We start from the raw sequence: 18,191 nt of genomic DNA on the forward strand, positions 1-18,191 counted from the left end.
GTTGTATAAACCTAGCGCTCTCTCGGAAGATTTGAGAATGAGGAATCGCGCGGAAATACACTGCCGAAAAGTGGTAAAAAAATTAACACTCATTTTTGTATTAATATGCAAAATAATGATGTTATGTGGTGTAGTTCAAGCCCTGATCAAAGCAACACCGCAAAAAAAAAAATTTAAAGAAGGTTTTTTCTCCGAGTGTATTTCTGCCATGAAAAACAGCTTCTCATAAAAATACAATCGCCGTTCGGAGTCGGCGTAAAACTGTAGGTCCCTGCCCGTTGTGTGACAACAAAAAGGCGCACGCCACAAGTCGGAGGAGAAGCTCGGCCAAACACTAACATATGTGTAAGCGACAATTTATTATTATTATTAATGACGTTAGAAAAGAGTCGTAAACAAAAAATGTTTTTTTTTCAACCAGCAAAAATGTTGTTAAGTTTTTTTTTTCGAAAAAAAATGAACGGAATCGATGTAATATTCGAGAAACCCTTTCACCCTTCTTTCCAAGATGGTGGCGGTTGTACAACCCTCTGAGTCCCACAAATCTATTTTTAGATGGCCGATGTTTTATACCGTTTTTATTGTAGAACTTTCTTTCCTTGTGAATTCTGTGAAAGTACTTCTTTTTGGCATAGCTTGAAAGAACGATTCATGAGCTACTCACACCAGAATCTTATCTTTTTTGCCTCATTTTGTATGCTAACTTCAAATACACGAGTATGGCGTATGAGTATCTAATATTCTTTTCTGCTAACATTTCTTACAAAAAAAATTTAGACCTACTCAAACTTTTTATTTATTCATCGATTTTCTTCGTTAGTAGGATTTTGTTAATGAAAATGAAAGAAATAAAAAAAATTTAGTTTTTTAAATTTTTTCCCTCCCAAAATTTGATTTGTTCCTTTTCCGTTAAAAAATCTGGAATTATTAATAAACTTCTCAGAAGCCGCTAAACTTGTCGAAAAATGAAGTAAATTTCGTTTATGGCGACGAATTTCTTTACCTTTAATTTGCTATATTTCTTATTCAGATTGTTGGAATCTACGACCTAAAATTAAGTTTATGTGCTTGGGCATTTTTTTTTGGCATCAATTCAAAATTTGAGATTTCCCTTACAATGTTATTAGTTTCATTTTATCAATTGATTTCTTTCACTTTATCATTGATTTTAATTCGTTCTTTCATATATGCTAGTTAAACACTTACAATAAGGTGACTTTTTTTGCTGTCTGAAGTTGTGTGCAAGATTGTTTGGAAGGAATATGGTTTGTGTGTTTTTTTTTTTTTAATTTTATTTCGCCAGCATACATATTTAGTATATAAAGGTTTGTGTAAGAATACGTTTAACGTGATGTTTCTTTGAAAGTTTGATTTGTTGGGGGATATGCCTTGACGGTACTTTTTGGTTTGACCGAAGATTATTGATTTGTTAGCTGAAAGTAAATAAAGTAAAGGAAGATATTTAAATTTACAGTGCAGAAACATATATTTCAAATACGAATATTTTGCAATTCACAATGCGAAATCCAAAGACGTTTAAGAGATTTTTATTTCAAAAATATTTTTATTTTATTCAAAATAAAATTATTAAACAATATAAAAAAATATATTAATATGGGTATCAATAGAGAGAGGCTTAAGTAAGCTCATGAATATCCTTGGATAATTTTGCCTCCTGTTTAATAATTCAAGTTGAGTTGTCAAATGAGAAAAGTTTAAGAAGATATCGCATCCTTAAATAAATATTTCTGAAGTAACAACCACTGTCTTTTACTGAAACTTACTTGCACCTAGACAGGTGATGAAATTTTATTTTCTAGGTATTACCGATTCGATGCTGTTAATGCATTTCAAGCTGTACCAGCATTTTTATTTAAATTTCATTTAGGCTACTCTGGCCCTCAAGGCCTCACATGTACTGTGAAGTTTTCATAATTCATAACTTTTTTGGACAAACTCTACAACATTTCAAATTTGAAATAAAATTCCACAACTTTATTACTACTCTTCCTTCTAGTGAAAATTAGCCATTTAGTGACCAAACCTCTATCCATAATTATGCTCTGCTCACTCATTTATGGTTATGAAAAGTAATTCAAATTCATTGGTATTAACACAATAACAATTGTAAATATTTATCTGTGTGTTCACAAATACGCACGCTGTGTAGTTTTGTAAGGGCGTGGGCTTACCCACATCATGGTTAGTTAACCTTGAGTATATAATTTTCAAAATCAGCAAAGCGTGAAAGCATAAAATCACACAACATCGCAAACATGTGGGTGTATTTCAAAATTATCAACGAAAACCAACACAACAACAACATTGCTGGAAATAAATAATAAACAAAGTAAAAACAAACTTCTAATCAACTGCTATAAATAAATATGAGTAAATTTGCCCCAGTTCAGTATATATGTACTACCATTTCTAAGTTATATAAGCGCCAGCTGCAGGGCTCGTATACGCCCTGGTGTGCCTGCTTCATGAATATCAGTTTATGCAACTCTACACAGAACGAAATATGACATTTAAAGCTGACTTAACAGCGGTGGAAAATGCAACTGCTGATAGCTGACGATTTTGTTATGCGCTAATATCTAATACGTCCCCGATTAGCGTACCCCTCCCCCCCGGATATGGTCAAAATGTCAATGAATCACGCGCTGTCTGATGTTATAAGCAATTTACCTTTCAACATTCAACGACATCAGTTGCTATAGTTGATGAGCTATCTGCCAGCGAAACGCATCGTTATTGATACTGCCACTATCATCGGTAGTGATGCACTCATATAGAATTTTTCGCCTTTGTCCATTGTGTGTATGTGTGTGTTGATGTGTGCGTGTGTTTGAGTGAATTCCCAGCGATGCATCGAATGAGCTGACTTGTGTATGTAGTTGTTATTATTGGTTGATTTTTGCAGTCATCTGTCGTGCTGCTTAATATCCTGTCGCATCGAAGAGATCTGGCAGCACTAGCGGCGGACAATTGTGCGGACTGCAGGTGACGCGCGGCATGTCATCGCTCGTCGAGCCATCTATGCACACACATTGCAGGCAATTTCCGGTATCCTGTGGCAGTACATCGCCGATTTTGTACAACGTGCCTGCAAAGTAAAAAAAAAAAAAACAAATAAAAGGAGTTGCCGTATATGTGCTTATACTAGATATACTTAGCAAAAAATCGAAAAGTAAGAGAGTAAAGAAGTATGTAATGTGCCTATTTATATGTATATATGTATAAAATGGTGCGCTACTCTGTGAAAAGCTTATTTGTGTACTGGTATATGTATATGTTTTTTAAAAAGCAGCCCAAATAGGAAGTGAGCGCGTATTAAGTAGAGCGGAAAATTCAGACGCGCGTTGTTAAGAGCCTTCAAATGGGAATGAATTTCATATTGCCACAAATGCACGTAATGAATATATGTACCTATATCGAAGGAATAAAAATGTCATATATCCAAATAACACGCATCTGCTTGCATTAGGCCGGATCGGGTTGCATATGATAAAACAAGTTTTTGAAATGCCCCCTTCATGGTTTAAAGATACTTTGAGGTCATAAAAATGTTGGTTCTTGACGCGTCGTAAAACTTAAAATTTTTTCGAATTTATGGCGAGTAAAATTTAATCTATGCGAGTAGAAATTGAGTTCTTTGAGTTCGCTTGTCGACGGTGATAATTTAGATAAATATGGTCTTAAAAGTATTCATAGTACTTAACTTGTCTTTCCAAGGTGTGTGTATCAGCTTTTAAAATCGGGTTAAATTTAGAATACAAATATTATGCTTCTGTGCATGACACAAAATTTCCTCCAAGTAAGCTTTCAGGAGGTGTAAAAAAAAGTTTAGACCCAATTGGCCATGCCAGACATTTTCTGTTAAATTATGCACGAATATCAGTAAAACATCCCCCAATTAACCACATCTTAAAGGTTTTTCCCACGAAAATCTCCCAAAAAATTCAAAACACATATTTCAGTAAAAAATTAACATTAAAATAGTTAACTTAATACATATACATATGCGTGGAAAATCGTTTGAAATTCGAAGGTCATTGGATTACTCATCTAAAAGGCCTAAAAGAATTTAAAACCATCTACTTATTGCATAAACTAGCTTAAGCGTTTATTAAAGCCCAAGATCTTGAAGAACATTTTTTATATATTTTTTATTATGGAATACTTACTGGCATTTCATCAGATAATTTGTTCTCCTTTTTACATTAAACACCAGCTACAAAGTTTGTTACTCAGCGCTTGAATTGGTTAACGGGGGAAAAACTTAAAAATCGTCCTTTTAATTTTTAATACTTATACATAATTTTACTCCACATCACATCTACAAAACGATTTCGGTAAATTTGTAGATATGAGAGACTTTTTCGACAATGCGCGTATAGTACAGAAATATTTTACGTGTAATTCCAAGAAAATGTGCCGAAGAAACAATGGGTCTAAGATCAATTTTGAGTATGCCACATTGCGAAATTAGGTTTCATAGGATTTTGCTGTAGAGTCGTAAAGAAGTGCTTGAATTTTGTATAAAGACATGCTATAAGTTAATTTTCGGTACGAGAAATCCATTATGCACTTATCTTTTTCTTAAAATTTTCCCCAAAGGCCGCAGCAGTGAAAATTTTCACATTTTATTCGAAACCTAACTCCAAGTTGATTTTATACCCATTGTTTCTTCGGAAAATTTTCTTAGAATTAAACGTAGAATCCTCCTTTGCTATAAAAACGAATGAAAAATTACTTCAAATTTAAGTTACATTCTATACTTGTATTAAACCCATACATATTGCTGTATCTTAAACAAACTATATTTTTCTCTCTTTAAGTAGAGCTATTGCAGACCTTAATTATGCAAAAAAAATATCTGAGATATACGGATTTTTCCGATTTCGTTTAGTAAATAATTGTGGGATTTCAGAGCAATATGACTGCATTTATTTATTCATTCTGAACGTTTGGAATAAACTCTTTTGTTTACTTATGGCCTTATTCATAAAAAACAGATATAGATACTAAAACAAATAAACTTACAACGCGATGCACTGGAGAAAGTATAACTATATACATACATATAATTTGCATGTATGTGTAGATTAGGGTGCTCCAAAAATGCATGTGAAAAAGTAAAGTCGGAATCTGTAAGCTCTCACTTCCTAGGATTGTTCTATACCGAAAAATGTATACTCAGCTTTCTCTGAATTTTATATGGGGAGTCTTATTACTTATTGACTTATTTTCGACCACCCCAATATAGATACTTATATACATTAAGAAAACACTATACGAGACTGATTCTCTAATCTGCAGAGCTTACTTGCAAGTAGAAGATGACACATACAAATATCAAGATAATACGTACCCAGCAAACAATTATGTTTGATATACATTTTAGAAGGATTTGAAATCAAAACACTTTCTCAAATATCAAACGTTTGAAAATGATTTGATATTGTCTTAAAAATTCTCGGCTTTCTCAATAAAAAGGAGAATTTGATCTCTATTTGAGAATATGGTTAATTCCCAAATCAATTTCAAAGGTTATTTATCAATTGTACTTCAAATTTGGAAATAAAACTTATTATAGGAAATATGAATTTCATATCTATTTTTTCTTCACGATGTACAATGTACGTTGTATATACATACAAACATACATACATACATAAAAGAGACAAATCCACTAAAGTAATTTCTAATATATTCGTCTTGAAGTCAATTTATTGTTACAATCACAACACATTTTTCTCAAACTTTTGAAACTGTGTTTGCTGGGTTAGTGAACAGTATTCACCAGAGGTTTAGGCACGAAGGAATAGTGCATGAACCCTAAGGCAGGTTCTTAACCCCGCCTTGGACACCCTTCTCTTCATTACATCCCGCCCGATAGTTATATATAAGCACTTAACTAATTACATAATTTGATAATTCTTCAGTTTCAGTGGTTCTTTAAAAAAAATCTTTATTAAGAAAGCATATTATGAAAATAATAAGATTGTTAATAATTTTGAAGGTCAGCCACTGCGAGCATTTTTTTCAATATAAACAAAATAGTTCCAAAGTCACTTGTTGGTTGGTTTTTTTCAAATAGTTCCAGTTACAAACTTTTTTCCACGATCAAGCCCAGTGCATATCCTAATCAATATTTTAATTTATTGCCGCTGAAAACTTTGCATATTTCTCACCTCATGCAGTGAAAACATATGCACATACATATGTAGGTATATGCATATGTATATAGAAAAACATGCAGAATTGTATAAAATTAGTATATAGTGCTAGATTTGAACTTTATTGACATTTTGTGTGGTGGTGACGCTTTCTGTATCTAATTGCTTTCGCTGTGACGAATGTTTTGTAGTTTTATGCGCTGTCATATGCCCATTTCAGATTGACTACATTGAGCGATGTAAACACATTTGGTGTCAACATGCATTTGCAATTTAGGTTTGTATTTTTTATTTTTTTTAATTATTTGTAAGCGATGCATGTTTGCACATCCGGTGCACCAGCGTGTATGATTGATTTGTTTTTGGGCATCACAAATCGTCAAAATCAAATTTTGATTATAAAACTGCATACAAGTTATAGTATTCACGTACATTTTTATACCCGAGCGCACTTGTGCACAAGGGTATATTAATTTTGTTCACATAACGGTTGTTTGTAACAGCCAAAACGAATCGAAATAGATATAGACAAATGTATACATAAATGATCAGGATGAAAAAAGAAATCGATTAAGCCATGTCTGTCTGTCCGTCCGTCTGTCCGTCTGTCCGTCCGTCCGTGTACACGATAACTCGAGCAAAAATTGAGATATCTCAACGAAATTTGGTATGTAGGTTTCCCTTAATCCAAGGGAGGTTGGTATTGAAAATGGGCGAAATCGGACTTTAACCACGCCCACTTCCCATATAACAGTAATTTCCAGAAATACGAAAACTGCGATATTTTAGTAACTAAAGAAGATAATTCACTCAAAATTGATATTTATAATAAGTTTTAGACGAGAAATAAGAACATTATAAATTTTTGGAAAATGGACGTAGCCACGCCCACTTATGGTTATATGTGTATATCTTGGTAACCGCTGCACCAATTTCTTCCAAACTTGGCACAGTTGTTGGCCTTGGTACAGCATAAAAAATCGCCGAAACTTTTTAAAATCGGACAATAACCACGCCCGCATCCCATATAACGGTAATTTAGAGAAATGCGAAATCTTCGATAAAACAGTAAAATTAAAGCTAATTTATCCAAATTGATGCTTGCAACAATTCTTTACCAGGAAATACGTTTATGGTAAAATTTTGGAAAAATGGGCGTGGCACCGCCCACTTATGATCACATATATGTATATCGGTAACCGTTCTACCAATTTGTACCAAACTCGGTGTGGTTATTGTGCTTGCCACATATAAGCAAAACGTTGAAAATTATTGAAATCGGACTAAAATAACGGCCGCTTCTCATATAACGGTAAATTTCAAAAAGGCTTGAAACTTCAATATTTCGAAATTGAAGGACGCTAATTTACTCAAAATTGATACACCCCGGCTTACCATCTAGCGGAAGGTTTCGGAAAGGTGAAAAAATATATATTTAATACTTGCGCCGGGTATTTAATGTTCGGCTCCGCCCGAACTTAGACTTTCTTACTTGTTTTAAATTAGTTTAGTTTTTTTTGTGATTTAACTATATATTTGCAACCCTTAATTATAAGCCATAAAATTCTATAAAGTATTGCATTTCAAAAATGTGTAGTTATATGCGTAATGTGGTTTGTTGGAAAGAAAGAAATTTCGTTCGTCGAGAGAGGCTCTGGTTTTCAATTGTACCTGTTGGCAAGAGCTTAGTTATTCTAAACTCGAAAATGCTGCGGTTACGTCCCTTCCCGTATCATAACTACTGTGCATAAAAATAACCTTTTAAGCGCTCTAATACTGTAAATGATTATCTTCCATTAGCAGACCAGATGAACTTCGTCCCGCCCAACAACAATTCACGTTCACGTTTGGTTTTGTGGTCGACATCCTAAGAATAGCGTTATGTCCGCGAAGAGATCCTTGCGGCAACAATGCTTTGGTTCGAGGGTGAATCGTCCTTGAATCTGTATAGTATAGTTGGTGGCAATTTAAAAATTAAGGAGTAACATTGGTCCACAGAAATCCAATATACACCGAATTATTTCACCTAACCAACTTAAGTGCCTTACAATTGTATTTTTACTATGTTTAGTCACCGTAAAACATAGACCCATTGGTTTTGGTGGTTGATTTAACGGTGGTAATTTGAGTTTGATCCTTGGTGTCTCCATATGACTTCACTTGATAATTTGTATTAACTGATTTATCGAAGATTTCGTTGTTCTCTAAATAACCGTTATATGGAATGTCGGCGTGGTTATTTTCCGATTCTAAAAATTTTCATCTGTTTGGTATGTTGTACCAACTGTGCTAAGTTTGGGAGAAATCGGTGAAACGCTTACCAAGATATGCACATGTAATCATAAGTGGGCGTTACTACGCCCATTTTCCAAAAATTTGTAATATTCTTATTTTTCGTCTAAACATTATTGTAACAGGTCTATTCTGCCCGTTACCGAAGATTTTGTGACCGGAAAATTGTATAACCAAAAAATGTTACTACTTCTTGTCACCGCGATTCTAGGTACGTTGGTAATGCAGTGAAAATATTCAGCAATTCAGCTATGGAGATTTGTGGAAATTCTTGTATTGCATATTTCACGGGGCAATATTTTGTTACCAGCTCATGAGATGGTAACCAAATTTACCGGTTACAAGAGCGCACAGAATGCGAAAAAGGTTTAAAAATTGACAGACAGTTTAATTACCGGTTACAAAATGTATGTTACCAGCGCAGAATAGACCTGTAAATGTCAATTTTGAGTGTGTAAGCTTCAGTAGTTACTTAGAAATCGGAGTTTTCGTATTTCTCATACATTTACCGTAGGTAGGTGTGGTTGCTGTCTGATTTGGCCATTTTCAATACCATCCGTCCTACGCTGAAAATAAGTACACATACCAAGTATCTTTAAGATATCTCAACAGACAGTCACCGCTTAGTCGATTTATTTTCTCATTCTGATGACTTATAATAATAATAATATCCCAACGGTTTTTACCCTCCATTCCCGCCCATCCGCACGAGGGGCGCAGTCCGCATGACGTACGGAACCAATATTTTAAATTTTTTGTGCCGAGTCACGAATAGGCAGGAGTTTGTTAAGTGTCGAGATCTAAAACTGTTCAGCTACAGAACTAAATTCATCAGCTGATTTTATGTATTTATGTCAATAATTCACTTATTGAGAGAGGAGAGTATCGCTTTCTTAATGCTGAAAAGCGGATCTGATATATCAAACGTGCTGGAATGAGAGTTAAAATCCTGGCATAAGCAACGGAGTGGGTCGTGCAATTCAAAATTGGTTTTACAAGCTTTCAGAAATATGGGACAAAAGTGTCTTGATACGCGTGACGGAACATTAAAGCTTACATCAGCCAGAAGAGACGGACTTGAAATTGAGCCTGTCAGTAATTTAACCATAAAAATTATACCAAGCATTTCCCTGCGACTGGCAAGTGTAGGAAGGTTAATAAGTTTTAAGCGACTCGTATAAGGTGGAAGACTATATTGAGAATCCCATCGGAAATTTCTTAAAGCAAAAAGTAGGAATTGTTTTTGAATTGATTCTATCTTGTCTGAGTAAATTTGATACCTTGGATTCGAAACCACCGAGCCGTATTCCAGAATCGGCCTAACTAATGTTGTAAACAGGGTTTTAGTGATATACGGGTCACTAAATTCTTTTGACCATCGTTTCACAAATGCAAGTACACCTTTAGCCTTGTTGACTGTCACATTAATGTGAAGACTAAAATTAAGCTTAGGATCCATTGTGATACCAAGGTCCACAAAATTGTATACCTGTTCCAGGTTATGGTTACCTATTATATAAGAAACTGGCAGAACAGCTCTTCGCGAGAAGCACATTACTTTACATTTCTTAAGATTTAGAGGCATAAGATTTACTTTACACCAGTAAGCCATGCTGTTTAAGTCTGATTGTAGCAAAGACTTTTCTTCAATTGAAACGTACGATTTATAAAGTTTTACATCATCTGCATACATTAAAATTTTGGAGAATTTTATATCTGTAGAAATATCGTTTATAAAAAGCAAGAACAGAATCGGGCCTAGGTGGCTACCCTGAGGGACTCCTGAAGTAACATCAATGACGTCAGAGATAGTATTTTTAAACAATACCCTTTGTGATCTATCATAGAGGTATGAAGAGATCCAACGTAGAAAATTAGGTGGAAGACCAAGAAGATCAAGTTTATAGATGAGCAACGAGTGGCACACTTTGTCAAATGCTTTACTGAAATCAGTATATATAACATCAACAGTTTTGCTCTCACTAAATGCTTTTGAGATATAGGATGTTAATTCAAGTAAATTTGTAGAAGTTGATTTGCCCTTGCAAAATCCATGTTGACTGTATGAAATGCTTGAAGTGATAGAATGCGTCAACCGATTTGTTATAATTGCTTCAAATAATTTAGGAATTGCAGAAAGCTTAGCTATGCCCCGGTAGTTCTCCACTGAAGACCTGCTACCGCTTTTATGTAAGGGGGTTATGAACGATTCCTTCCATACAGTTGGAAAAACGCCCTCTTTAAGAGACAAATTAAATAAGGCTGTTAACGGCTCGTAGAGATAATCAGCACAATTTCTAAGAAAACAAGTGGGGATCTGGTCAGGACCATAACTAAAAGACTGCTTTAAGGACTTCAGGTAAACTAAAACATCATCGGGAGATATTATAGGGTTATGTATTGAGTTAATTGGACTTAGTTTAAAAGGATAGTCAAAGTATGCTTGGGAGTTAGTGGAATAATTGGATTTAAAAAACTGAGCGAACATGTTAGAAATTGTTTGATTATCACCAGAGACGGTATTTTGATACTTCATGGCGGAAGGAAACCCACGTACATTTCGCTTGGAGTTTACGAAATCATAAAATGATTTGGGGTTATATATTATACGTCGTTTGATTTTACACAAGTAATCTTTATAACACTTTTTGTTTAATTCAAAGAACTTGTGACGCAAAAGTGAGTATTTTACATAGTATGAGTGTAAGCCGGTTTTTTGTGTAATCTAAAATAACGTGACTTTCTGTTTTTCAAGTTTCTCAGTTCTTTAGTGAACCATAACTGTGTTTGCTCCTGATGAACACACATGCGTTTAGGCACATACTTTTCAAATAATCTATGTACAGTAAAATTAAAATGTGCAACGCTTTGCTCAACTTTTTATTTGTATATAGGCCACGACAATTTAGACAATTCTTTATTCAGTTTTTTAAAGTTGGCTTGCGAAAAATCAAAGCGAATATTTGGCTCGTATGTTTGGGAATCGCAATTTTGACCATCGTTTATAATTTCGTAAGATATCTCAATAGCAGGGTGGTAGACATCTTCGGGCAAAACTAGTGGGTCACATTTATTTACAGCCGACTTAGATGCATCATCAACATAAACAAGATCTAATACTTTGCCAAACTTATTGCGAAGTACATTAACTAGATTCAGGCAGAGTTCAGCCATCTCCTCTAAAAATACGTTGTTGCACGCGCTAGACGAGAAAGGTACAATATCATTGTCAATGATGTTCCATGATACATTTGGTAAATTAAAGTCACCCAACACAATCAATGAATCAGAGGGTTTAATCATTGAATTAATTGATTTCAATAAAGATACATGTTGTGAATACACTGATAAGTCAGATCGGGGAGGAATATAGCATAGAGCTAAGTAAGTAAACCCCCTTCCAACCTGAACACGAATGCATTTGAATTCTGCAGATACGATGTGTGGAAGACTAACTTCTTCAGATGGTATTGAAGAGTCTACGGCAAAGAGTACGCCACCGCCGACTCTGTCCTCCCGATCTTTTCTGTAGATATGATAATTATTTGAAAGAATCTCTGAATTAAAAGTGTGAGGTTTGAGCCAAGTTTCAGTCAAAGAAATTATATTATCTGTGTTCGTATGGAAAAGTCGCTTATGTCGAAAGGCTGGCTTTAGTATAATGCGGCATTCCCTTTATTCTTTAAACGACAATAAATTTTTTGCAGAGACTTAATAAGAATATTGACTTGCTAGTATCGGAACTATTTATTGCACGTTTATTTGCCAAAAGTTGTTCAACGGCTCAGCGCCAGTGAGCTATTCGCAATCCTATGCTGCGAATGCCGATTTATACTAAAGCCTGCCTTTCGACATAAGCTACTTTTCCATACGAACACAGTTATAATTGCATTCAAGGCCATTAGGATATAAATTCGTTAATTTAGTATTTATGCCTCTTACGTTTTGATAATAAATACTTAAAGCAGATTTAGTAATCAGTTTTTTGGTTCTGTATTCTGACGGGGAATATTTGCTAAATTAATATTTTTGTTGGGCCTATACTCAAATTCACGAACGAAAGCTCCGGAGGGCCAAAAAGAACTACTAAGCAGCATGTCAAAATTTTCTAAATTTACGTCTATTTTAAATGAAGAAATATTTCTTTCATATTTAAAATTAAATTTTCTGATACTTAAGTTGACAGTTTTAACTTTGGACGAGATGTATGTGTCATTGTCTATATCTATCTCGATTCGTTTTGCCTGTTACAAATAACCGTTATGTGAACAAAGTTATAATACCCTTGTGCACAAATGCGCTCGGGTATAAAAAAAGAAATCAATCAAATTCCTGACAAATTGCCAATGATCCATAAATTGCGTTGCGTGGCGAACAATCAATGCAAAAAAAAAAGAAAAAGGAAAGCTGGAAGTAAAAGCAGTGAAGAGCAAACAAAAGAAAAATTAAAAGGGAGAAAACGCTTCGCGCTACCGCATGTCTTTCACACTTCGCATCAGGAAGTGCGCACAACTGCGTGCCTAAAGGTTCACTTGATACACTTCCCAGCAGAGTTGGCAGAGTGGTAGTTGCCATATACCGGAAGGTACGTACACACATACATACATACACGTATCTATGTATGTATGTTTCATGCTTTGGCAGTGGTAGACTGCTGCTAACTTTTCGCTTGCTGCACGCCTTGATTCCCCGCTCGACTGTTTTCCGCATAATTCGAATAATTTAAATGCGCGCTTGAACAGTGTACATCCGCTCATTGATTGAATGAGCTCGCAGGTTGCGTTGGTGCAAAATATGTCAGTAGTCCATAACGAAGATACGTCAGGCGGATCGACCGATAAATTGATTGACTGACTAACTTATTTACATACACACTTTCATGCATATTCATGCAGACGTAGTACATTCATAGATATATTCATATAGGCGAACTGGCGGCTTGGTGACTTGACTTGGCTAAAGATTGGCAGTTGCACAACGAACAGCATCATGTGGCATAAATGAGTGAGTGTTGGAGGAAAAAGTGAAAAAGTGAAATTTTTCACGACTTAATGCCTAACCGTAGCCAACAGCTGTATCCGCACAATGTATGTACATCGGTGCGTCTACATAAATTTATTTAAATAAGCGAAAGCGCCTTAGGCGGCACTCGAACTCTATGATCACGCATACACACATACAGATGTTTGCGTTTTCGCAATTATGTAGCGTCAAGGCATACACAGCCTCAGCTGTACGCAGGTGTTCAAATGTTTTGTGCGCTTTATTGGCCACACGGGGAATGTTTCCATTGCAGGAGCGTGTCGGATTGCTGGAAGTACTAAATGAATATTAATTTTTTGCTTATTGAAATCGTTTTTTGTAGTAATTTCCATGAAATTCCCAAACTGATTGATGGGAAGTGAAAGGCATTGAACCATAATATAATAACACTGGATTACAAAACTTTAATTTGGTTTTTGTTCTCCAGACGCCACTATCCCATTTGTATGTATGTAGAATCCCATGCTGATTCCAAAAATCGAGTTAATTTTTTATTCTATGAATACGTTTTCGAGATATTTTCAATTTACTGTTATTTAGCTTAAAGCAAAAGGTGGTTCCACTTGGTCGCTTATATCTCAAGAACCAATTTAACAAACTACTCGTACTCCATGACAAATCAAAGCTAACGAAATTTTCCATAGATCGTCTATACGTCACTTTCTGGTAATACTGATAGTTTATGACAGATTAATTAAACATTCCAGTTTTTTTTTGATGAAAAAAAAATAAAAATCAAAGTTTTAACGGGAGAAAGATTAAAAAACTAACAGGTTCTGTGTCAAAACATATAGCTGATTCATGAGTGTAAAGGTATGAAAAGCAGTTTGTTTTTTTAAATACTTAAATAACTAACTTTTTAGGTTTGTAGTTTGCTTTGCAAACGTGGTAATTTATTTTTTTTTTTGACTATCAGTCACAGCCATACCATTTTCACGATTTTTTTTTTCGTTACGCGCCGAGAAACACTGGTTAGCAGTTGAACGTATCGTTCAGTTCCTTGCATGTGGCGTTAAACTTGTGGGTTAGGAAGTGATCGGTTTTCAAATTCTAAATATTCCTTCAAATGGTTTTGCGGAATGTAGTAATTGGCGGTTCTGTTGAAATATTGTCATCATCCAAATCGATCATAGTGAAATAATTGGAGCAGTCAAAATTAATTTTACGTTTCTTGTACTCTCTTAAGTTCTTCTGTATCGCAAAGTTTGTCACGTTAGTGCGTACGTTTTTATTGCCTGGTCGCGTACTGAATCAGGATCATCGTATAGCATGACATTTGCTGGATGAGCAGAGTATGAGTTATTTCTGCCACTCCTTGTAGGGAAAAAAATGCATGAGGCGGATATATTTGAATAAAAGCGGACTGCCGTATATTACAGAATGGTAGTATTTAATGTTAAAGTACATGGGAACATAAACTCTTATAAGGTATTCTTCTAGAGTTTTACAAGGTGGTAAAATCGTAAAATTCGATCGGCCTTGGTTGGCCAACGGGACTGCGCACAGGTCCAGGTTTTATGTTAGATATTTTTTTTTTTTGTAGAGCATTCAATTCAGAAGAAAAATCAGCATTGGCCATGTTTATACCGTAAAATGCCTCTGATCTATAGAATTTTGAAGAAGAACAATCAAAGATTACGTGAATTTCAATGGGAAATCTTTGCATGCCTTGGTCGAGCACTTAATATTAATATTAAGAGCTCAAATTTTCAGGGAACTTATTCTTGTTATTTCCCACAAAATTTCGAGGTGGGAGTAAGAAAAAATTGTTCACAAAAAAGCACCCTAATGTACAAGCTTGCTCTAATATTCACACTGAGTTAAACAAACGTGTTAAGCAGAAGTATAGGAATAGGATTTATGTATATTAAGAACCATACAAGATTGAAAGTAAAGTTGAGAATGTAGAAGAAGAAAGGGATAAAAGCAAAGATGGTAAATTTAAATACTTAATATAATGACAAATGTGGGAGTGACTCTGTATGTAGGTGTAGAAAATAATGAAGATAAAGTTCATGACGAGCGTAAAAGAAAAGGTCATCACATAAATTAATAGATAAACATAAAGATACAAAAATGATGGACACAAAGATTAGACAGAGGAAGCTATAGAGATAAAAAAGAGACCAAGAAAAAGATAAAATTGAATAATGAGATGTGTTATGTGACTGTACATATATTAGATATGTTAAGCTAACATTGTTTTTGAAAAAAAAAAAATCTACCGTGACGTTTTCAAGAAAACAGGCTTTAAAATTAAATCGCGATTTCCTAAAAGTCCTCAAATTTAACATACGACAATCATTTGTTTAAGCGACGACATGTAACCATAGGTGGGCGTGGCTACGCCTCTTTTTCAAAATTTTTAAATTTTTAAATTTTCTTCTAAAAATTATTGTAATTTTGAGTGAATAATCTTCAGTAGTCACTCGAGTTGTAGTGTACACAGACGAACGGATGGACGGGCATGGCCTAATCTTTTCATTCTGATCATTTATGTATACATTTGTCTAGCACTATCTCGATGCGTTTTGCCTGTTACAAACAACCGTTTTGTGAACAAAATTATAATACCCTTGTGCACAAATGCGCTCGGGTATAAAGACTCGGGTTGAAAGCCACTCACTGGATCCACGGTACAAATCAGAAAACCGTCGGAATGGGTGGCATCGTGATTGAATATTACGTGCCGCGCCCATCTCTAATACATACACTCATATGTACATATGTACATATGTGCATATGTATTTATATACATATGACCACAGCCGATAGAGCTTCAACCAACCTCATAACACTTTCCAATCGCCGCAGCATTACTTTTGTTTAGTTAACAATTTATTTGTCGTTTACCGTTTGCCATTTCGGTTTAGCTAGCTCACTGCGTGTTGCGCTTTGTTTGCTTTTTATTTATTCAGCGGGTGGCTTATGTTTGTGTATGCATTTGGGAGGTACATACATACGTACTTCTACACTTGATTATCCTAAAAGTGCGTAATGTTTTTCATTTATTTTTTGCTTGTACTACTTAGCGTTGCTTTACATGTTTAACAGCAGGCCCAGCGGCAGCCAACAACAATAGCTTTAGCTCAGGGTTGGTTACTCATACACCCAGGCATACTTAAATACGGCGCGTATACACAGCTGCGTCAACAAGTTCACACCTTTTACAATGCTGTGACCTGTGCTGGTGCTTTCGCTTTTGTACTTTTTCCGTAATTTTTATTATTTTAGGAACTTCTTACTCTTATTTTTTTTGACCGCTTATTCTTGCTTAGCTATCCAGGTATTTAATTAATGTAGCCTTAATTAAGTGGAAGCCATTGCAGTATATTTGAAACTAAAAATATACGTCACGTGACGAATTGTTAATAAAAAAACCCACTCATAAATTTGCGCTTAAGTACTTCTGACATTATTGTCATTCTAAGACTGGGTTGCTCTTTAAATCACCAATTATTAATACTTCGCGAAAATTATTGCCGATTCATAAAAAGTGTGCGAAAGACCATAATAAACACAAAACTCGGAAATTCAAATAGAAATTAAGGTTAAATCAGACCAAAATAGAGTTTCGAAATCGTGTGTTAATCCAACCAACTATCAAAGAGGCTTATTACCGGTAACAGTAAAATAATATAAGGAAAAATGCGCTGGCTTAGAGCGAAAAGTGGCTGGGTCTTCTTCTTTTGAAACTCATATTTTTATAGAGCCAGTAAGAGATAGTTAAAGTGCGTAGTTTCCAAAGGCTTTAAGGTACTTGGTTTATCTCTTTCCGTTTGTATTCAATGAAAGGCAAATTTGCTTCCAATTATAATAGTAATTGCTGATCTTACAAATAGAAAACGATGATTTCATATGAGATATAAAAAATCGTTGCTAAATTATCTTTTCCTTGATGACGCGGCTTATTTTTAAGAAATATTTTTCGGATAGATACAACTATGGAGTAGGACCTTCATTCTTTTAACAGAAAGTATTACAAAAGGTCCTTTAATTATCTGCGAAAAGAAAGGTCGCGATACTAGCGCCAAAAGCAGTGGCGGTCAGTTTTATTTCGCTAGACCAACTTTAGAAGTAGTCTCAAATAACATAAATTGTATTACAATATGCAGGATTAATATACTTTATTCTATATTTAGCTCATATTGTCGTTAAAACAACAAAACCGCGTATCGTCATTCTGTAAAACCGCGTAACTGACATTTGCTGCCAAAACTTGGATTTGCTCACACAGGCTCTTGGCTCAATCCTGATCCATTGGTCCTGAAATATACTAGCCAGAAATGCGATGGCCTTATAAAAATGAGAACCATTTTGAAATATGCGTGTTTTTACTCTCTAGAAAATGTGGCAGTTTTCTTGTTTTTAAATAAAGTGATTGAGGTTTGAACTTTGAAAATGACGACCATCGTTTACAATTACAAAAACATATTTAAAAATACCAAATTTTTCGTTTGAACATACATACATATGTATGTATATCAGACAGCCCCAAAAGTGTACGGACTTTACAACTTTATGGGTGGATCTACTCACTTTTTAGCCATATTTTATTTTCTAACATTTTTACCAACAAACGCTAAACCTCTACCAATATTTTTCGGAAAGTGAGAAAAGAGATTTAAATGAACGCGGTGTATAAATATGTTGTTATATCGAACACAACTA

At 34.8% G+C, this 18,191-nt stretch overlaps 1 protein-coding gene across 1 annotated transcript in view; it reads right to left on the reverse strand.

The window, feature by feature from the left end:
* Positions 1–951: 951 nt before the first annotated feature.
* Positions 952–18,191, reverse strand: part of LOC118751649 (uncharacterized protein DDB_G0292186-like) — a gene marked incomplete at its 5' end in the record, with an annotated part of 34,853 nt that continues 17,613 nt past the window's right edge. Inside the window, 2 exon segments of the mRNA XM_036486463.1 lie at positions 952–1,433; positions 2,692–3,109. Coding sequence (XP_036342356.1) covers positions 2,943–3,109 — 167 coding nt within the window.

Source organism: Rhagoletis pomonella, unplaced genomic scaffold, assembly GCF_013731165.1.
Source record: "Rhagoletis pomonella isolate Grant_MI unplaced genomic scaffold, Rhpom_1.0 Rhpom_scaffold_00881, whole genome shotgun sequence".
In the NCBI taxonomy this organism is placed as follows: Eukaryota; Metazoa; Arthropoda; class Insecta; order Diptera; family Tephritidae; genus Rhagoletis; species Rhagoletis pomonella.